General features: G+C 47.0%; 1 protein-coding gene across 1 annotated transcript in view; it reads right to left on the bottom strand.

Annotated features, from left to right (window-relative positions):
• Positions 1–22,517, bottom strand: part of BUB1 (BUB1 mitotic checkpoint serine/threonine kinase) — a 1,006,269-nt gene that overhangs the window by 786,356 nt on the left and 197,396 nt on the right. The window contains exon 9 of the mRNA XM_086926890.1: positions 17,975–18,123. Within this exon, the coding sequence (XP_086783016.1) occupies positions 17,975–18,123 (149 nt within the window). The remainder of the gene's footprint in view (positions 1–17,974; positions 18,124–22,517) is intronic.

Genomic DNA, 22,517 nt, shown 5'->3' with positions numbered 1-22,517 from the left:
CCATACGCACCGGAAATCCGATTGGGGATGCTAACAGCACTGCCACACGGTGGGGACTGGTCCCCCCTCATGGAGTGGGAACAGCTGGGACTCCAAATGGTAGGCGATTTATATGAAGATGGGGGGCTGTTGACATTCCAGGCCCTACAGGAGAGATATGGTCTCACAGAAGGTAGCTTCCTGATTCATGCGGCGGTAACAGCGGCAATTCGGAAACATTGGAGGGTGGGGGGCAAGTGGAACCAGTGACCACCATGGCTTGCCAATATGTCGTAATGGCTGCGGGAACCCTTAAAGCAGTCACATGCCTTCAGTCTCGGATGTTGCGCGAGGGACTCCGACCACTAGATGACCTGAAACTAAAATGGGAGGCGAACATAGGCAGGCCGATACTAGACACAGCATGGGGCCACATTCTGGGGAGAACGTGGAAGGGGAGGAGAGATGCGCGTTTCCAGCAGGTGCAATTTTTTATTTTGCACCGTGCTTACCTGACCCCAGGGAAGATCCAGAAATATTTTCGGGTCCATGACGCAGCGTGTCCTAGGTGCTTAGGACAAGGCGCGGAATTAGAACATATGCTCTGGAACTGCCCAGCTTTGGGAAGATATTAGGTGGAGGTAGGGGAGCTCCTAAATGAGGTCACAGAAAGACATTTAAACTTTGGCATAGCAGTGTGCCTGCTGCACTGGTTCCCGCACACGACCAAAACCAAAGTAACCAGTAAATTCATTGATTTAGGAGTATTCTTAGCAAAGCGGGAAATTACCTGGCACTGGAAATCGAAAGAAGGGCCATCGAGCAAGAGGTAGAGAACAGAGCTGTATAAATGGGTTAGTAGTGAGAGCTCCATTAGGTTTCGACAGGCCAAGCGAACGGCCAATGAAAAAGCTCTATAAATGGCCAAGGCTTGGGACACGGTGGTGCAGGCTCTGCAGGAATTACAGAGGGAGGAGGAAGATTAAAACGTAAGAAATATACACGTGATACTTAAAGCGCAGTGTGTTACGAACATTATCCTTATAGCTCGTGCTATGTTACGATATGTGGATTTGGAATGTACCCACACCAATTGCTACATGGGGGGAGGGATCTGCCTATAACCCACTGCCTTGGCATAGTCAGCCAACCCTCTAGCTGGGTGCACGATACCAGTGGTGAGGGTACAGGTGCATAAGCCCTGTACCCCTACAGTGTGTAAGCCAATTCTTAGACATTGTGAGTGCAGCAATGCCCTTAAGAGTAGATGGTGCTGGGAGTTTGTCATTACAAACTCCACATCATCATAATGGCTTTACTGAAAACTGGAACGTTTGGTATCAAACTTCTCAGCACATTAAACCCACACTGGCATCAGTGTGGGATTTAATGAAAAATGCACTACTGGGGGCATCTTAGAGATGCCCCTGGAAAAACGACCTAACATTAGTGTCCAGACTGAGTGGCTGCTCGCCAGCAGCCACCACCAGACATGTTTCTAGACCCCTAGGTTGAGATCCTGCTTCTCTCGGGGGTCTGAAACAATACACATCCTGGGACGAGGTGCCTAGCCTCCTCCCCAGGATGGGCCGGGTCACGAAGAGGAAGGTTCAAAGGCTTGCCATCTTTGTGAGCTTCACCAGGCCTTTGCCGCTTCCAGCAACGGTCCCCCACCAGTTCTGACCCCTACTTTGGGCGGTAGAATCAGCAGGAAAACCAAGTGAGGAAAGGAGGCATGCCCAACTTTGCCAACCCCACCCTTCAGGTGGGGGAGGCAAGGTGAAGTACAACTATCAGTCCTCGCCATCTTGCAGAATGGGGGACCAGCCAACCAGAGTGAGGCATATGCCCCCTCCCACTGGAGGGTGGCATAATAGGGGGTGTACCCACCCCAATGAAGGGACCCATTGGTCCCAACCTTAACTTACCTGTAACACCCCTAAATTTAGTATTATGGGGCAACATTGAACCTTGCCTCCTCAGACAAGAACCAAATCAAGAAGAGAAGGGCCGAAGGGCTGTACTGACACTAAGAGGAGGAGAATGCCCACTGACGTAGCCCCAGCCCTGCCGGCCTGTCCCCACTTTGATCCTTCTCCAGTGAAATCCTGGTGTATCCTGCAGCCAACAACCTCAAGAACCCCAGAGGACCTTCCCTTCCTTCCACAAGAAAGACTTGGTCTCCCATGAGCACCAGATTTGCTCCCCCACAGACTCCAGCCAAGAACAAATCTACGACTCTGCGCCACTCTGAACCAGTCGCCTTCAACCCAAGTGGCACAACACTACCAGGAGGTCGTTCCCGGCGATCCTGACCTGAGATATGGTGAGCTCTGATCTGCCTCGGGTCTCCAAGCGAAGCCTGCACCATCTCTCTCTGGAGGATACCCCGACTGGAGCTGGTACGAAAAACCAGACGCCTAAAGACACCCTTGCACCCGAAGCCTCAAGGCCTTGGGTGGCCCTACCGATGGTGTCCCAGCATCCCCAGGCTTCCTAACTTACCTCTCCAACTGGTGGTCACCTCCAGAAGATTCGTCCCTAAGCCTGCAGTCTTTGTTGCAACTAGAGAAACCCCCTTGAAATCAACAGGGTACCCCATGCCAAACCAGCACCCTGCACCCAGCCGCCGCTGGTGTACTTTGGGTGCTAACTTGTATCCCCCTTTGCCCTGTTCCTAACACCAGGAGCTTTGCTCCCACAACCTTGAGGCCTTTTCATGTGCAACCACCAACCAGAGGCACTCTATCCCTCATTGATAACATTGGGCCTCAGCACACTGCAGTCAGCCGCCCGGGTGCCGCTGACAGTGCTTCAAGAGTGCATCCTTGACCCTGGGAGAACCCTGGTTCTTACCCCTAGAATATCAACTCCCACAAACTTGTACTTACCTGCACACCGATATCTTCATTTTTCTCCAAAGGAGAACAATTTTCAAGGAAAAACAGTCAATGTATCAAGTGTGGAGTTCGTTTTGTATGAAACATTGGAAAACTGCAAATACTGCTTTACTTCCCTTTTCTCTAGGAAATGTCCCAGTGTGATATCTAGGCATATCACAATGAGTAGAAAAATTCATACATAAAGTAATTGCAAAATAATCAAAAGTAATCCAACAGTAATTTTAACTGTATTCAAAGTGTTTACAAACCTGTAACAAAGTCATTTTCATTTAGCTTGCTTGTATTGTTCAACCTGCCTTGAAAAATACCATTTACAATTATCTGTACCAGACTTGCTTGGTTTGAGAAAATAAATATACTTAAATAATATTTTTTTATACAAACAAATTGGTCTGAGGTCAGTCTTTGAGTGTGTGACAACACTTGCTGCCGGAGTGTGTACAAATGCTTAAGACGACCCTCTGATAAAACCTTGCTGCTCGCCCACACAACCACAAATAGAGAGTAAGGTGAGATCTACGTTTACCTCTGCATACCTTTTGGGTTCCACCGGACTCTGCACACTGTACCGCATGTTGGTATAGTATATACAGAGCCTGCTTCCTAAAGTTACTCCCTCTGTGACGAATATTCTGTCTGCCCTATTACGAGTTCCATAGGATATAATGGAAATGATAATATGGCAGACGGATTATCCTTTAATTTTGTTATGGAGTAACCCGTCCACCTAACTCAATCAGGCCTGATGACTCAAATAGAATGTAGTATTATAAATCAAGGATTGTGAATGAAACTTCCAATCGTTCCTGGAAGTTCTGAAAGAAAATATTCCTTTGGGCTATTGCTAATAAATGTGTCATACTGAGTTGTACAATTCCAGAGTAGCATTGTTGAGTAAGCAAGCAGAAGATTTCTTACCTTAAGAAATGGGTTAGAGCTAAGAAACATTCAGGTTTACCTTTTTTTTGTAAATTGAATAGAGACCCAATTATGATCGTACAATGCAGAATTCGCAGTTTTGTTAATATGCATAAATTGTGCATAAACAAAGCCGGTTTTTGAAGGATCGGGGAAACTTTCAATTTTGCTACGGAGACTGTCCGATTATTCTGGAATTGCCTTTCCTAACTTAGGGACCTATTACGATAGAGGACTTTCCGCATCCTCCGGGCCGGCGGAAGCCACCGCCGGCCCGAAGGATGCGGAAAATCCTCTGCGGACTCACCAAAGACCCACCGCCACATTAGGATGGCTGGTGGGTCCTGGTTTCCGTCCGCCGCTTTTCCGCCGCGGTTGGCTTACAACCGCGGCGGAAAAGCTGTAATATGGTGACGGTGTCTCTCAGACACCGTCATCCATATTAGGATGGGCTGTGTAAAATGCTTTTCCACAGCGGGTTTTCCGCCGTGGAAAAGCATGTGTAACTTCACTGCGGGGGCCCATTGCGGGCCCCCTGGGTGAAGGGGGAGTGGGGGGTGCACATGGGGGGTACCTATGGTACCCCCCTGCATTTGTATGCAGAAATCGGCAGGCACCGCACGGTGCCTGCCGCTTTCTGCATACAAATGCAATATATGCATTTTTACCATTGCGGCGGATGCAGCTTGAAGCCGCACCCGCCGCAATGGTAAAAATAGAGGATGTGACCGCCAGGGTGGCGGTCACATCCTAATTGCACAGGAGGGAACTCCGCAGGCCATGTGGAGGTTCCCTCCTACTCTATGGTGGCGGACGGACTCAGGTCCGTCCGCCATCATAATCGGCCCCTTTAGGCGTTGTTAGTATTCTTTAGAAGTTTGGCACTTTAGATTTAGAGGGATTTTTATTAACTAGGGTTATGTTATACATTATGATTGTATATTTCGTATCGGAGTCTTCATGGCAAATTATGCATTCCTCTAATGTTTTATTAATAAATCTATATTAAACTTTTTTTTACATTTTTTTAAACAAATTTTATTGACAGATCGCGTACATTTCGCAGAGCTCTGTACCCCAGAAGTATCTGCAGGTCAAAAATTTCACAGCAATGAAATCGCAATCCGCTTTTTGCAATAAACAAGAAAAACTATGCTATAAACACCCCCCTCCCCCCCCCCCAACTCCCCCCGCCATCATCCACCCCCCTCCCGGTTTCCCCCCTCCCCCGCCGCACGGTAACCATCTCACTTCTCCTGCTCACTATACACTCAGCTGACAGTATGCATACACCCGTTATCATGGCCTCCTTAAATATCCAGTGAGGAGTCCTGTTCCACCGGGGGTTCAAGCCATAGACCCCTATAATCAGCCCAACGCTTCCAGATTTTATAATGCTTTCGTGGGCATCCCCGGGCAATACAAATCGGCCGCTCCATACCCATGCAGAAGTCAAGCCCTCTCTTCCACGCTACCACAGAGGGGGCCCGTGCATCTTTCCATGCTCTAGCCACATCCCTTTTCGCCAATGTGAGTCCCAGCAGTAATAGGTGTCTCTTATAAATGTTACCCCCCCACCCGTCCATTACATGCAATAGACCCAGATGTGGTGTACCGGGGAGCACCCGCCCCAGGGCCTCAGACAGACCATCCCACACCACCTTTCAGAACCTGTCCAGAGAGCTACAGCTCCACACTGTGTGCAAAAACGTCCCCGCCTCCTGACCACATCTGAGACAGTGCGGTGAAGCTAGGAGTCCCGCCCGCCAGTCGCTGTCTAGTGAAATACACCCTGTGAAGGTACTTAAATTGGATAAGTCGCAAGCGGATTGCAATGGCAGCACCCCTGGGGGCGGCCAACGCCTCTCTCCAATCTTCCTCCTCTAATGTTCCGATGTCATTTTCCCAGGTTTCTCATAATTTCTGTAATGAAGAGGAACAGTGTATGACCAAGGACTGGTAGATGCGTGATATTTTCTTGGTCTGCAAATCTCCCATGAATACCTTTGCTTCCAGGGGGCTAAACACGGGAAGGGAATCCAGGCCCTCCAGACTCGGGGCAAGAGCGTGGCGGAACTGAAGATAAAGAATTGAGATCGGGGCATACCATATTCGCTACTCCGGTATTAAACCTTTTAAAGTTAATTTTTGATCTAAAACTTAGTTCGAGTGGACCCAGTTTCTAATTATGATTTTACTCTGCTAAATGTGTTATTGCTGAGGAGGGTAGCCTCTTACTGCTACAGCAGTGAGAAGACTCATGGAACTGAACTGCCCAAGTTAAAATCAGGGGTTCAGGAGATTTTTGGGGTTTGGCTCCCACATGCCAGCTCATTGGATTTTCTCCAAAAACTAGTGGTGCCAGAGGTGTAATTTCCAATCCAAGCCTAGTAGGTAGAGCCCCGGCTGGACAACACTCTAAAGAAATAGTTACCATGGATTTCTACATGGTAGCACAGTCAACTGGAAGAGGATGTGGGCCTGGCTAACTGGACAGAGCTGTGGAGGACTGTATGTACAGGGTCCAGCAAGATGTGCCATTTGTCTGCCTTAGGAAGAGGCAGGGACAATGTCATTTCTTGTGACAAAGTGGGCGACTACATTAAGAACTGTTGGGGGGAGGAGCCAAGCTGGCAACCGAAATGGCCGCATAGTCGCTCGGCTCCGCGTGCCCTTCGCCCCACACATCTATCCTGCCGAATATCCTGACCCACGGAGGCATACATTGATAAAGGAAAGAAAACGAGCACATACTGTTTGCTTCCCGAGCTCCGGCGTGCCTCCGATCCTGGGAATTATCCCCGACTGATCTGCGGCCCACGCGATGGTGTGACCGGGGCGTTGATTAGGCGGGGCCTCCGGCCACAGCTGTAGCACCAACGGCAGTTGATGGCGGCGGAGATCCTGCTGGTGGGTGCCGATGTCATGAAAGACCGCTGCCAGCGGTGAAGACCCGATCCGCTTGTCGGAGACCCTTGTGGGGCAGATTGGAGGCGCTGGATCGGAGGGGGCGCTTGACTCCTGCCCCCTCCCCAGATTCTGTTGCCCGGGCATAACCAAGGATTGCCCCGGCATATGCGGGCGACTCCCGGGGCCCGGCGGGACTTGGTGACTCTCCTTTCTGGACCCTGCCCCACAGTTTGTTTGCCCTGGGGACGCATCCCGCGGTGCCCTTACAGTAAGGCCTGGTCCCTGAATACGGTGAAGAGGGACGGGGCCGACTGGATTAAGATGGCGGCTGGTGCCCTTCTCCACGGCTCACGTCTGGGTTGGGCGGCTGTTGCAAAGATGGGGCTGGGATGCCCGCAACACACGACGGAGTTCACACCCCGGGATGTGCTGGCTGCCCTAACAGTTCTACATGAGACCATTGATTGCCATGTTCGAGACCTGGGTGCTAGGATGGACGGCATTGCTGTTTCGCCATCTATGGCGGCCACGGTCCTAATCCAGGGGTCGGCCGCTGAACCTGCTGCTGTATCCATGGAGGAGGTTACGGATCCTCGGGAGCACCTTGGGCCGCTTGACGACTGGGCTCCCATGCCCGCGCAGACTGCCTTGAGTGTTCATACGGATGTATCCTTGGGACACTTGTCCGGCTGGCGGTTGGGGATGGAGTGCTGTTTTCCTTCTTGGACTGGCCGGGTTGTGTTGCGGTGGTGGCCAGACTACTTGACTCTCCTTTCCTGGATGATGTTATTAGTTGCCAGTTTTGGAAGGTTCGTGAGGCCGGTGTTGTTGACTGATCTCTGCTATCGATATTTGGATAGATTTGGATAGATTTGGATTACTATGCTCTTTTATGGCTTCGCCCCGTCCGGGCTCAACCATGCTGTTTGGATCCTTAGGACTGTGCTTTGTATTGATCAACGTGAGGACTTTGGGCGGCACTACTGCCAGACGGGGTCAGGGATGAGGTCGCTTACAATCTATTTGCTTTATTACTGGCAATCGGTGCAGTGGGTATCTTTGATCGATATTTCATTGTTTTTGTGCTCGGGATTTGCTACTCTTCCCTATGGTATTGTCCCCTCTCTGGGATTTCCGAAGTGTAGGGGTGGAGGGCGGGGCCGGGCGGCGCGATGCGGGCCCTCCTCCACTTATTTTCCTTTCTTTCTTCTTTCTCTATCTTCTATATTTCGGGTTCTATTAGGGCGACAGACACGCGGCTGGGGGGTAGGCCATGGCCTTCTGCGGGTGTGCAGGGTGGGGGGGTAGCGGGATGGGTGTTTGATTAGTATTTGTTTCTATGGCCCTTTAGTCTTTCTTCTCTTTTAGTGTCGCCGTCGCCCATGTTCCTTGCGGTGTGTTTGGGGTTGAGGGGCGGGGTTTAGACTTGTTACACGATGGGAATGTGCTCCACTTCTCCTGCTCTGTATATCTTATCCCTGGATGCCCCCCCCGCATTGTTGCTGTTCCGGATATCCTGATTCGAACACTATCGCGGGATTGGGTGCGACTGTGCGGCACTTCTTTTTAGTTCTTTATTTTAAAATGAACCTTTTACATCCTGCCTCAAGCTATTGGGTCCGCTTACAAACTATGTACTGTTTCTTTATAATCCTGAGCTCCGCACTGTTACAACTATGCATATTGCTTGCAAAGTTTTGGTTTTGTCTAGCGGCCGACCGTGATGGTTGTAGGCCCATACCTGTACTCACATGTGCTCCAAATAAAGGTTCACCAAAAAAAAAAAAAAAAAAAAAAAAAAAAAAGAACTGTTCTCAGGGTATGGGAAAGATGATTTCCGAAACAGCCGTGAGTTTGTGTAATCCATTCTAGAGAGGACTAGTGCCTGGATTAAGGGCATTAGATACCGCTCTGGAATGAACTGCCTGAAGACCCATAGTAGTTTTAGCTGATAGTAGGCATTTCTGGCCATTGCTGAAATTGGTTTGTAAAAGTTGACAGCAGTGAAGAAGAATCACACTATCAACAATGGCCAGTTTGCAGGTCAAGTAAGAACAGGAATACAACCATCTTTGATCAGAAGATTAATTTTGTTTGGCGAAAAAACCTAAAGTGCTGTTTTTGTATGGTTGAGTTTTAAGCAGTAGTTTGCTATCCATTTCTGGCTATGCCCAGGGTGCTGGCAAATCCATAACAATATATAGGGACTTACATTTAATAAAAACAGGAACCCCATGTAATGAACGAGTTACTAACCTTCGGTAACGATGTATCTGGTAGAAACACAGTCTAGACGCAGATTCCTTAACTTAGAATATCCCCAGGCATCAGACTTTTCTGCAGCAGCACCTCTGCGCGCCGGGCTCCGCCCTGACGTCGTCCATGGGCGTGACGTCAGCGGAGCCAGATAAGCCCCCCCCACGGGCGCGCTGACGTCAGTTTTCGTCTGAGAAACTTTTACACGCCACAACGCAGAACCACCACCAAAAACAGAGTATGGGAACAGTGTGCGAAAAAGAAAAAAAAAATGTGAAAGGTGAAAAAAGCACCATAACGGACAGTGCCTGGCACTGTATTACTAAAAAATAGTGAAGGCAAAGAGCAGAACAACGCTCTGAGAAGCAACCCCGCAAAAGCGAAGGCTAAACCCTCCCCGGTGGTAGAAGATGTGAAAAACATCAAGGCAGACAACAAAGTCTGCAACCTCAAAATATAACCGGGAAGGGCAACAAGCCCGGAACACCTGAGCAATGACAATCCACCACAAGTTGGCACCTAAATGGAACTTCGTATCCCCTGTAAGAGACTTATAAACTGAGGCATAGCTAATAGACTTCAAACCAATGGACCTCCGGGGAGGAGAGAGACCCAGGCGATTGAGATGGGGGGGATGAGTAGACCTCACACTGGACAACCCAGTTTGTAGGGATGTAAATGGACACATGAGCATACCGCCCAATCACAAGAACGGGTGTAGTAGAGCAAGCAAAACAGAAAGAAGCATTCCGTTGAGGAGTGAAGTGAAATATGTCACCCCGCAGGAAGACAAAGCTACCCGGAGGGAGGCGGATGCAGACAACCCAACCTGAAAAGTTCCTTGCAGAACGGGGAGGATGGGTGGGCGTTAAGAAATCTACGGCTAGACAGTGTCTCTACCAGATACATTGTTACTGAAGGTAAGTAACTCGTTCATCTGATGAAGGCATCTAGCCGCAGATTCCTTAACTTAGAATACATACCAAAGCCATACACATAGAGGAGGCGGGTCTGCGACTGAATCCCACCAGGTTCCAGAGAGAACTTAGCAGTCAATAAGTTGATGAAACACAGTGGGGACAGCAATGCCAGCGCAGACAACACTAGACCATGAAGCTCTGAAAAGAGCGGAAAACAATGGGAGGCAAAGGCACCACAAGCTGTGAAAGAACAGCACGAAAACCTTTGTGTGTATACCGGGTGGAGAGAAAGAAGCACAGAGCCAGAAAGGCCGGTGCGGAAGTGAGAGTTCATGGCTGCGTAAAAGAAGATGAACTCAGCTCAGGGTCCGATGGATCCACAGGATCCGATGCGTCAACGAAAAGCAAGATGCAGAGAGAGGACAAAACAGAATGACAGTCAGCGCATACCGGTCGAGTACGCACAGCAGTGGAAAAAACACTGTTGGTCCTGCACCAGCTAAGATACGTGGGGCAGCATTGGCAGGATGCCGACCCATGGCCAGAAAGTGGCGGTAGCACCAGAAACACAAGCCACTCCAGTACGCAGTCGCTCCTTCACAACACATGTGAGAGGGCGGACGGCAACAAGCAGAAGCACCCAGCACACGTCCACAGTAAGACTGGTATTTATATGAAAGTCAGGAATACTAATAAACCTACAGTGTGGACGCCAGAACCACACCAAGTATAGGGAAATCCCCCTGTAGGGCAGCATGAGCAGCCCAGACACACCCAAGAGGTCGCACCATGAGCAGCCCGGGGCGAGGACCACAGACACCGCAGCAAGAACGTTGCCTGCACGACTCTGGTGAGGGAGAGCAGATATATATTAAGAAAGCTACACATTTAAAAAGGATGTGTTGCATAAAACAAGACAAGGGTACGCCACAAGTACCAACAGTGTTGGCGAAGCAGAGTTGGAAAGGATAATGTCCAGGTCTGTAAGCGACAGCCACCACCCGTCCGGGAGGAGCCATGGTCCCCCACTAGACAGACGAGTAGAAGGAGCAGGACACGAAGTGGACACGGTCAGCACCAGCTGAATGGCCTAGGGATGTACAGAGAAGACTACCCAAGAAAGAGAGTATCCTGAAGAGAACACTTCCCCCTGAGAGTGTTACAGAAGGAACCCAAAGTAGATGGAAAACACCTGCGCGGAAAGCAGCAGGGAAATAGGAAAAAACTCCTGTCCGGGCAGTGCCCAGAAAATGAGGGCACAAAGCAGTGAACAGCATAGACTTAATCGGCGAAGACGCCACCGCTTATAGACAAGTCCGGACGGGGCTGAAGCACGAGAAAGCATTACCCATCTTGGACAGTGGAGGGTATCATCAGACACTGCAGAAGCATAAGAAAGAACGCAGGCACCCCATGCTTGCGAACAGACCAGGGTGCACCCACACTATGCGCAAGCACTGAAAAATTGTGCCACGCAGCTGCCCTGCCCTTGCGCGATACGATAGCAGGGTGTCAGCCGCGGAAGAACTGTGCCGGAACGGAACAGAACAAGGGGTCCCAAGGGACAGTGGCTGGCGAAAAGAAGAGCAGCCAACATGGACAAAGAGGAACATAGCGAAGCTGTAAAAACACCCCTGGAAAATGCAGGCGAGGCAGAAGCTCACGGTAGGGAACCTCTACCAATCCTTCGAAGTACTACGGACAACCGTAGACCCCAACTTCAATTGAAAGTGCAATAGAGGGCGTGAACCGAAGAAAGACTGGAGAGCACTCTTATGTGGCTCTGCTGACGTTACGTCCATGGACGGGGTTAGGGCTGAGGGCCTCCCGGCACGCAGAGTTGCTGCTGCGGAAAATTTTACGGATCCAGTCTGACGCCTGGGGATATTCTAAGTTAAGGAATCTGCGGCTAGATGTCTCTATCAGGTGTCACAGTTCAACAATGCATGCCTGCACCCTGCAAACATCAGGATAAAATGAGAAACATCATTAGTTGTCCATTTGTGCATAGTGCCACTCAATTGGTTCATCCAAGAACCATAGGATTTTAAATCAGTGGCTAGTCTCCATAATAACGTCACTAGAAAGCACTAGTCGTATAAGGCTTTACAGCTATCCCGCGTATTCAGCACTCCTATCAGAGATAAATGCAATTATTAATCTAAAACCTTCAGGTTGGAGTCTTATGTACATTAAAAAAAAAAGCGGCCACTCAAGCAGACTTCTTGTGCCACTTTAAGGGTTTATAGTAGGAATATGTAATTTGGAGAAGAAATCTCAGGTATATGTGGGTATCATCTGCATTTTGACAACACAGAAATCCCAAGCTTCTCAGAATCTCACCCAGAGTTTCAAGATATAGGTTGGACAGAGTTGGAGATTGGATCAAGCTCTTGAAGTTCTTGTTTAATGCCGATTTTGGTAGAGTAGGATCTACCCATTTTCACTTTATGCAATCAATTACGGATAAATGAGGGACGAGGCACTTGCCAAGGGTGCCCACTTTCGCCCCTATTGTTCGCCCTGGCCATAGAGCCATTGGCGGTCTGGGTAAGAGCTGACTTAGGCTAATAGGGACTTAGAATAGGAGATACAGACCATATCATCTCCCTATACGCCGATGATACACTATTTTATCTGGCCTCCCCTCGGGAAGGTCTCTAGGTTAAGACTTAATCGCAATAAGTTGCTGATCTTCCCTTTGGCGGGACTGGCCAGGGAGCCCGTGAGGATCTCCCTGACCTGGGACTTCGATGGGAACGAGTGGGTTTCCGGTACCTAAGGGTCAAGGTCGCACTGACAGACGCACAGGAGTGGCCATGAACATAGATCGGACACTTACAGCTCTACAACATTCAGTGGCATTCTGGAATACCCTTCCACTGTCATTAATGGGCAGACTGGCCACCTCCAAGATGTTCATGCTCGCGAGGACCCTCTATGCGCTCCAGAACTCACTATCCCGTCTACCGACATACATTTAAAAAAAACTAAATATGATCCGGACTTCACTACTCTGGGCCGGAAGGAGGAGTAGAGTTGCCCTTAAGAGAATCATATGCAGCTATGAGGAGGGAGGACTGGAAGCCCCAAGATTTGACTTACACTCTTATGTAGCTCAACTGCAGCATGCAGCCCGATGGCTGGAAGAGGAAGACAATTGGGAAAAACGATTACTGGCAGGAAGGGCAGATACTGCGACACTTCAGACCGCGGTGATGAAGGGAAAGGGCACGGAGGGAACTCTCCCATACTTAGTTAAAACGCACAGCAGGCATTTGGCAGCACGTTGTTGAAAGGGTGGTAGGGCAGGCACCATTCCATAGAGAGTTGCCGATCTGGATCCTGGCCCCCTTTAGAGAGTTGGGAACCCACATGTCTTTTCAGATGTGGAGAGATGGCAGCTGTGAGGTCCTTGCCGACCTATTACCGAACGAAACCTTCATATCCTATGAACAGGCCAGGGAGTGTTTTAGCCTAGGGCAGGGACATTACCTACACTACAGAGGAATACAGGAGGCAGTTAAAATGACCTGGCCACAATATCCACAATATCCAGACATTCCGCAAGCGACACATGCTTTAGATATCCTACTCACATGTGGTGCTGTCGTAGAATGGTCTCCTTCCTATATAAAGCCATGAAGCAAGACTCCACGCCCCCAACGTCGCCATCCAGGGCAGCCTTGGAGAGAGACCTCAGTACGCAGGTAGAAGAGAGGTAGTGGGCGTCTATCGGCGATCTCACGCGCACGGTCTCCTGCAATGCCAGATTTAATCTAACACATTATAATTTTTTACACCGCACGTATCTGACACCGGCAAAGTTAAAACTAATCTCCCACGACAGAGATGGCAGATGTCGGAGGTGCGCCACGGAAAATGCAGACTTTATACATCTGGCATGGGACTGTTTGGTGGGGAGTCAGTTCTGGACGGGGGTGGTTCATCGGGTAAGGGAGGTTTCAGGCCTTCCGCTTAGGAATACACCATTGTAATGCCTACTAGCCCACATACGGAAGCCCAAAAAACGCAAGTTACCCTACAAATTACTGCAGTTAATGCTAGTACTTGTCAGACGTAGAGTGACTATTACATGGATGGGGCAGAGGGGCCCGGAGGTGTCAGTCTGACTTGAGGACGTTCGGAAATGGGCATTAGTACAGGAGGCACACATGAAGCTCACACGTAAAGATGAAAAATGACAATCAGATTTGATGGAATGCGGGAATTGTGCAATACTGTGATAACAATTGGGAGTGAGTCCAAACACAGTGCATCAGAAACGTGAGGGTGGGGCAGATGAGAAAAACCAGTCTAGGAAGCGAAGGCCAAGGAGAATAAATGCTAAGTGTAGGACTAATGCTTATATGGCCTAAACCATGCACCGTTCCATAATGTACCGTATGTAAGAATTCTTCTGTACCCCTCCTCGTTTGACCTTCAATGCCGCAACCTAAGCTAAAAAAGAAATATGTCATACTGTATGCTGTACTCATGATGTTTTGTTTTAATTGTAAAATACAAAATAAAGTTTAAAAATATATATATATTACGGATAAATGAACCAGTTTTGGACCACATCATTGAAGTCCATTCGCTCTTTTGAGAAAGTGTTTCCCAAACGGCAGGTCGAGAGCAGATTTTTGGTGGGTCTTGCAAGTCGAAGCAATAAATAAAGTTGGTTATAAATTCTGTATTTATCTATTCACATTTACAGCGCCTAAACAACAGAGGTCAAATGTAGGGCTATGTCTTCTGACAAATTGCGGTTGATTTTTTAACATGTGGATGGTGTTTATAAACAGTTTCCACTTTACAATCAGAGAAAGAAAAGTAAGGCATTTTTTTTGATAATATGGCGGCAGTACAGATAGTGTGAAAGAGAAAACTGTATAATGTCATGGCACAGCAAAATGTAAATTAATTGTACACATTCAGTAGTTAGGAAAGCAAAAACAACACATTTTTTGTAACAGATGGAGACCGATTTTAATAGGATCAAATCAAGACCCTTTACTTGGTGATGCCCAAATGATAAATAATCACAGAAACCTTATTTTCACAGAAACCTTATTTCCACAGATCATGTGTGTGCAGTTATTAGTAAAGCTGTCATGTCTACGCAAATTTAGTAGCCATTTCAATGGCAAATGTGCTGTTTGTCAATAAAGTGTGTGCCCGCACAATGCTTTAGTTACCTTAAAAAAAAAAGATTTAAAAAAAAAGAAAAAGGCTTGTCTATTACAGGTAGGTGGCTTGCGAGTTTGCGGTTCTAAAAATTGGGTCTTGTATCCAAAAAGTTTGCAAGCACTATTTTAAGATGTTACTCAGCGATGACTGATTACAGCGCTGAGGGAGGCATGGGACAGAGAATTGGTAACGCCGCTGACTTACAATGAATGGCGCAGGGCGACAGCACAGGTGCGGGAGGTGGCAGTAATTCCCATTTCAAACTGATGCAATTTTCTTTTCTTTATCAAGCCTACCTGCAGCCCAGCCCGACTACACAGGGTCTACCTGGCAAGGTTGTCAGGTTGCATTAGTTGAAGGACTATGCCTGAAGACTTTTGTCATATAGCGTGGAATTGTGTTCAACTCGCCTCGTTTTGGAGTGAAGTACGCAAGACATTGAATGGAGTGACCGGGGGAGAAGTGGAAAACACGATTAGGCATTGCTTGCTGGGGGTACTGCCCCTTCCCCATAAGGAGAGGAAAATGCAATATCAATTTGCCCAGTTGGGGCTGTTGGCACGCCGCCGTATAACTATACATTGGGCCAGACCTACGGCCCTGACGCATGCTAAATGAGGGGCAGACCTAATAGAGTGGGCGGTGGCAGAGGAGTGCAGGCTTATGAGAGCGTGCAGGGATAAGTATGCGGAAAGGGATCTTGAGATGTGGTTGAGTAGGTTAGTTGCACATGTGGTTGGAGGGGGGAACGCAGCAAAAGTGGGGCCCGGGATGGGGATGATGAGGTGGGTGCTACTGGTGTGAAGAGCATGAAATAGGGGGATGCACCGAACTTGCAGATGTCAAACAGTGAGCATTTAATGGGGGACACTGAATTTGACGGAGGTAACGTCCCTCTTTCCTCCCCCCTTCTGCTGAACGAGCATATGTGCTCTGCATAGCGGGGACAGATACACGGGAGGGGGGGTGGTTCTTGTTCTTTCTCTCTGTTCCTGTAGCCATTTAGGGTATACATTGAGGCTTCGATTCTAGGGCTAACACAACCCCCCCCCCCCCCCCCCCCCCCAAGTGAACTCTATGTATCAACTGTAATCTTGCAGCAACGTCGTTTCTTTGTATTCCAATTGTTGAAAGTCTGAATAAACAAATTTTGGGGGGGAAATGCTGTTACTCAACACAAGGTGGTGTTTGACCGTCAAAAGGTCCAATAGAACAAGGCGAGAGTTTCCTGCATGGGGAAAGCAGAGGGGGGAGTCAATGATTTGAAGAATGGTGGTCTGTCCTACAGCCTTGTTTGAATCACAATTGGAGGGAGTTCGAGAGATTATTTTCCTGAATATGGACCAACATGTGAGGCAACACAGATTTCAACGACCTTTCCAAGGAATAGAAGTGTAGGGACGTGGGGGACTTGCCCAGGTCACTTGTCCGCTGAGGGTTTCAACAGGAGACTAGAAACCTGACCAATCTTCAAGCAGTTGGGGAAATACCAACAGGATAATAGCATCTTAGCCACTTATTTTCTAACAAAGCTAGGCCAAGCAGTACATCCGAGAAGGGATTAGATTGTTTTACCTCAGTGATGGGAATAATTAAAACAGATTCAAAAAATGTATTGAATTGTAACATTATCTGTTGATTTGCAGGTCAACTTGCAGTCAACCAGGATGTCTGATTTTGGAGAGATTGAGCAATAGACTATTTTCTCTGGTAAGAAGTTCGCCAGTTCCTTAAACTTGGTTTCTGACATACAGGCCATGCAAGAAGGATGAATGGTTGTTCGCCTGTTAATTGATCACATTTTTCATGCATGTATTGTATTCTTTTGTCACTGACATTGATTTGGCACTGGGAAAGAGGTATGGCAAGGTTTTTACTAACCAGGTTGTCTAAATATCTGACAAAATTTGTTGCGTCCTAGAACCACATATCCCTTTCAAATTGATCTGAAACTTTCTTGTGGACAAATGAAAGAGTGAATGCAATTTGAAAGTGGTTGGGCCAATTCAAATAGTAGTTAGATGTTAGATGTTATACCTTGGATATGTTCAAGTTGAGAATGTTTTCTTCGAGTTAGGTGGCCTTTCCAGCAGTACTGTACTATGGAGTATGTTGAAAACATTTTGTTAAATACAAAGAGCAGAGGTTTATACTCTACAAAAGCTCATATTAACCCCTGTAGTGCAGTGCGTTTTATCATGAACGACCAGTGTTGAACAGAGTAGGCCAGTTTGGATAGGATAAAAATCAAACTTCATGTCCAGTTTACCTGATTTATACCTTATGAAAACCTTGTGGTAACTACAGCATTACGATAAGCCTCTGACAAATACAAAAGGCCTGATTTATAAATTGTCAAGACTTTGCCACATGGTAGAACTACTGCCCTTAAAAAACCCTGCCCAAACTTTAGTCCAAAACACTGGCACACAGGCACACAGGAAATTACAGATACCTGGGATTTAACTGGTGATTTGTAATATTGTGCAACATATTTTCAACATGTGAATTAAAAGACTTTATTTTGAAAGTAAAAACATTTCCTCGGCATTGATTTGAATGTTATTAGTATGTGCTGATGAGATCGGAGCGTTCGGCCCAACCAAACTACGTGATAAAGACTTCAACTGCCCAGTTAACCTACTCAGAGTCAAGTGCTAACGGGATATTCTTGGACTTCAGTTTATGTATACAAAAAGGGAAGCCTGTTGGACACCAGTGTTAAATGCCTCAACTGTCAAAATTGGGTTCCTGTAACATCAACTTCTCCTAGTGCCCTCAAAATTCCCCTTCTCCCATAAGAACACCAAAATATTGTACCATATGCATGATGTTAACATTTTACGGAGTAGAGAGGAGTTATTGAAGAAAAAAAAAGGTCTGAAGAATGTGTACCTGTGAAGGCTGTGGAGAACTGGTAGTTTCCAGATGATGTATTGGCCTGCCTTGGGCTTTCAACTTAAGAAGCTCTTCTAGCTTCTTTTTGAGGAGATGTTCTTGCAGCTCAGCTTCTTTGTCCTTCTCCAAACTTTCCACTTCTTTTGCTTTAAAAAGCAACAAATATAATACCATCTTGAAATCACAAAGTACAGAAAATCTAATTTTGCAAACATTCATAAAGTACGCAGCTCGACCTTTAAAATAAAGGGTTAAAGGCATTCACAGAAATTTAAAGAACACAATCACTGTATACTTATTTTCCTAGTAATAGGCATGCAATTAGCTTTAAAGTATTGACCATGTTCAGCACTAAGAAGAAGAGACAGGCCAAATTATCAACTTGACAAAATATTACTGGGTTATTGCGGACTGAACTCATAATTACTAGTACTTTCCAGAATAAACATATAGAGATACAGCCAGATTGTGGACTATGTATATTAAGCTATATTTGGTTACATCAAGTTGGAGGGCCTCATGTGCCAGCAGTTTCGCTGTTCATGCTTAATCCAGCAGCATCTGATCACTAGAGTGGAATGGAGGGTCATTTTTCAACCAAGAAGCACTATAGCTACTCTGACAAATGAACAACATTCTTCCACTCAATCACGTTATTTTCCTAGTCCTTGAGATAAGTACAAAAAAACCTAGATAAACCGAAGGATGGCAGCACTAGCAACAAACATGCATTTTAGTAAAAGATGTAAGGATGTGTGTTTATACTCCTGCTCAGTTTTGGCAAGAAGAAATGCCTACAATGTTCAGGAATTAGATCACCGGTCGCATCTATGTATATTTTATCCATGGTACATGCAACAGGAGACAAAGTATTCAAACGAAAATGACTCACATTTTAAAAGTTACTAAGAAATTATTTTCTAAAGACCAAAAATCCAGATAGACCTCAGGAATGTGTAGGATGATCAACTATAAAGCTCTTCAATTCTAAGAGTCTAGAGGTCAAGTCAATGCGTGCTCTGGGAAGAGAGGGAGATCTATTATAAGTTTCAATATAGTCTGCTAAAAACTATAAACAGACCTGCTGAAAGTAAGGGCTCACTTCCACATCAAGCAGGATAGAAAACAACAATTAAAAAAAAAAAAGTTATTTTATGGCAAGGTCACCTACCACCAAAACAAAGCTCACTCACTACGACTAAAGGAACATCTGTTACATTGTGAATGGGTTACTCTCGTCTCAACTGGTGTAATGGAGCACTAAAATGGAACCTTTATCCTGCAGTGTGTTTCTATACATCTCAGTAACCGTTAAAGAAGCAGCTCTGTGGACAAGTAGATCACCAAGTGACAAATCAACTGCAGATGGAAGAGGCAAGTTTATTTAGGTCTAAATGTCACTGTGCTGGAGAGTTACATAAGAACGTTATTGAACTGATGCAGATGGACACTGGGCATATAATCTAAGAAACAACTTTGTGCAGGTTCCCTTTAAGCTTAGTATCAGCATGAAGGTCAACGCAAAGGTGACTTTGAGAACGTCTTCTGGTCTCAGGAAAAAGTTGAAGCTGCAATTTTCTCATCAGAACGCCTTGCAGCCGGACTAAAATATCTGCTTAGTGTATGGGGCTCTGCTCTGGAAGCAAAGTTTGGTACTCTGCAAGGCTCCGATACTTGATAAGATAGGAGACTTTGATGACGATCTAGTGTTTAGGAGTTTTGGATCATGAAAACGAGCAGCTGTCACAGCAGCAGGAATGCTTGTACTAATTCACTGAGAAGCCATGTGATATGCTTTCCAATAAAGAATGTGCATGAGTTACACTGGAGCAGCTGCTTGAGACAGTACAGTATAGAAAGTGGTAACATAGCAAAATTAAAGCATGCCCGGTGATTCAAAGTTAATTTATTTGACAAACAACTTTGCTGGCAGTTTCAAGAACACAACACTAAAGTCAGCTAAAATAATTGCAAATACAAAAGCTGCAAGTGTGATTGTGCAAAATATGCAATATTTATTTAGAAAGGAGAATGCTACTGGACATTTAAATAACTAGGGTTCAAAAATTCAATTGTAGGCTGAGCGTGAAAAGAACAAGTTACTTACCTTCGGTAACACTTTTTCTGGTGGATACAGTATCTGCCTGTGGATTCCTCACCTTGTGAATATCCCCTGCGCAGCAGCCAATCGGAAACTTTTGTAGCTCTCCATGCCGGCGAGGTCATGGACGACGTCACAGAGGGTACGACTCCGCCCCACTGACGTCACTGGATCCATAATAGGGCCTCGTCGAAGGAGGACGTCAGTTCAGCGCTTTTTTCCGTGCCCCGAGGCACACGGACGGACTGACATAAATAGGCACAGTATACATAGTTCACAGTATTCAAACCAACACACACAGTGTGAAATCAATTCAATAAGCAAGAACAATAAAACATTTCCATTGAAAACTACAAATATACACTTATCAGGTATAGAAGAGTGGACAATGGGGAGGCGGGTGGGTCAGTGAGGATTCCACAGGAAGATACTGTATCCACCAGAAAAAGCGTTACCGAAGGTAAGTAACTTGTTCTTCTGATGGATACATCTGCCAATGGATTCCTCACCTTGTGAATAGAATCCCACAGCAGTCCCCACTCCCGGAGGAGGGTGTACACTCTCTTATACCAGAAAATCCTGAAGAACAGAACGAGCAAGATTACCGGTTATTCTTCACTTCGGAATCTAAGCAGTAATGCTTCGCGAAAGTGTGGAGGGAGGCCCAAGTTGCCGCTCTGCAAATGTCCTCTACAGGAACACCCCTAGACAAAGCAGATGTATAAGACTTTGCTCTAGTAGAGTGAGCTCTTATACCCTCTGGAGGTTCCTTACCAGCCAGGGCGTAGCAGATCTTAAAGCACAGGATAATCCATCTCGATAGCGTGCACTTGTGCACCACTTTTCCTTTCTTGCAGCCAGCAAATCCAACATAGAGCTGGTCATCCTCGCGATAGTCTTTAGTTCTATCAAGATAGAAGTTCACCGCCCTCTTAGGGTCCAGGCGATGAAGCCGCTCCTCCTTCTTGGAAGGGTGAGAGGGAGGATAAAAGGTAGGAAGGGTAATGGACTGCCCCAGATGGAAGGGAGTTACCACCTTAGGCAGAAAAGCAGCCCTGGTCCTGAGTACCATTCTTTCAGCATGCATGGTCAAGAATGGGGGGTTCGAACTAAGAGCTTGAAGCTCACTTACCCTCCTTGCCGAGGTAAATGCTACAAGAAAAACAGTCTTAAAAGACAGAAGTCTCATGGGACACTTGTGCAAAGGTTCAAAAGGTGAACCCATTAAGTAGGTTAAAACAAGATTCAAGTCCCATTGAGGCACAATAAATGGAATAGGAGGGAATTTGTTGGTAAGACCCTTTATAAAACGTAAAACAATAGGTGACTTAAACAAAGACGGCTGGTCCGGCAAACAAAGGTATGCCGACAAGGCCGATAAATAACCTTTTACAGTTGCAACAGCAAAACCTGCTGGGCCAAAGAAAGAGCAAACTGAAGTATGTTGGACAAACGAGCCCTTAAGGGGTCAATAGATTTCTCTCCACACCACAAAACAAATTTAGACCATCTATAAGAATAGATTGACTTGGTGGAAAGATGCCTGGCTGAAAGAATAACATCCACCACATCAGGCAGGAGAGAAAAAGCCTCTCTGCAGAGACACTGCGACCCCACTCCTCCCTGCTTGTTGGCATACCACATCGCAGTTGTGTTGTCCGCTAGGACCTGAACCGACCGACCGCGAAGGGAAGGAAGGAAGGCCTTGAGTGCCAAACGTATCGCCCGTAACTCTAGAAGGTTGCTGTGAAGCAACCTTTCCTCTGGAGACCAAATACCCTTGACTTCCAGATGCTCCCGGATGACCACCCCACCCTAGGGAGGATGCATCCGTTGTCACTGTGGCAACCGATGGAGGCAGATGGAAGGGCTTTCCTTGAGACTGATTGCCCTCCACGCTCCACCAAGACAGATCCGCTGCAGTTTCTCTGGAGGTCTTGACTGACTCCCTGAGATCTCCGTTGTGTTGATACCACTGCCTGCGGAGGCACCACTGGAGCGCCCTCATGTGCCAGCGTGCATGGTTGACCAACAGAATGGAGGAAGCAAACACACGGAGCAGGTGAAGGACCTTCAGGACTGGAACAACCGCTCCATTGTAAAACAAGGGAATCATTTCCTGAATGTCGGGAATCCTTTGGGGTGGAGGGAATGCTCGACAAACAGTAGTGTCCAGTACTGCCCCTATAAACAGGTTGCGCTGTGAGGGCACCAGGTGAGATTTGGGAACATTTATCGAAAACCCCCAACTTGTACAACAACTGGATTGTCTCCTGCAGATGATGACACACCTTCCCTGGCGACTCCGCTTTGATCAGTCAGGGGTCCAGATAGGGGAAAACATGAATCCCCGACATTCTGAGATGGGCTGCCACCACTGGCATCACCTTGGTGAAGACTTGAGGTGCAGTAGTAAGTCCAAACGAGAGAACCGCAAAT

Source organism: Lissotriton vulgaris, chromosome 6, assembly GCF_964263255.1.
Source record: "Lissotriton vulgaris chromosome 6, aLisVul1.2, whole genome shotgun sequence".
NCBI classification, from domain to species: Eukaryota; Metazoa; Chordata; class Amphibia; order Caudata; family Salamandridae; genus Lissotriton; species Lissotriton vulgaris.
This window is presented reverse-complemented; position numbering and strand designations above follow the sequence as displayed.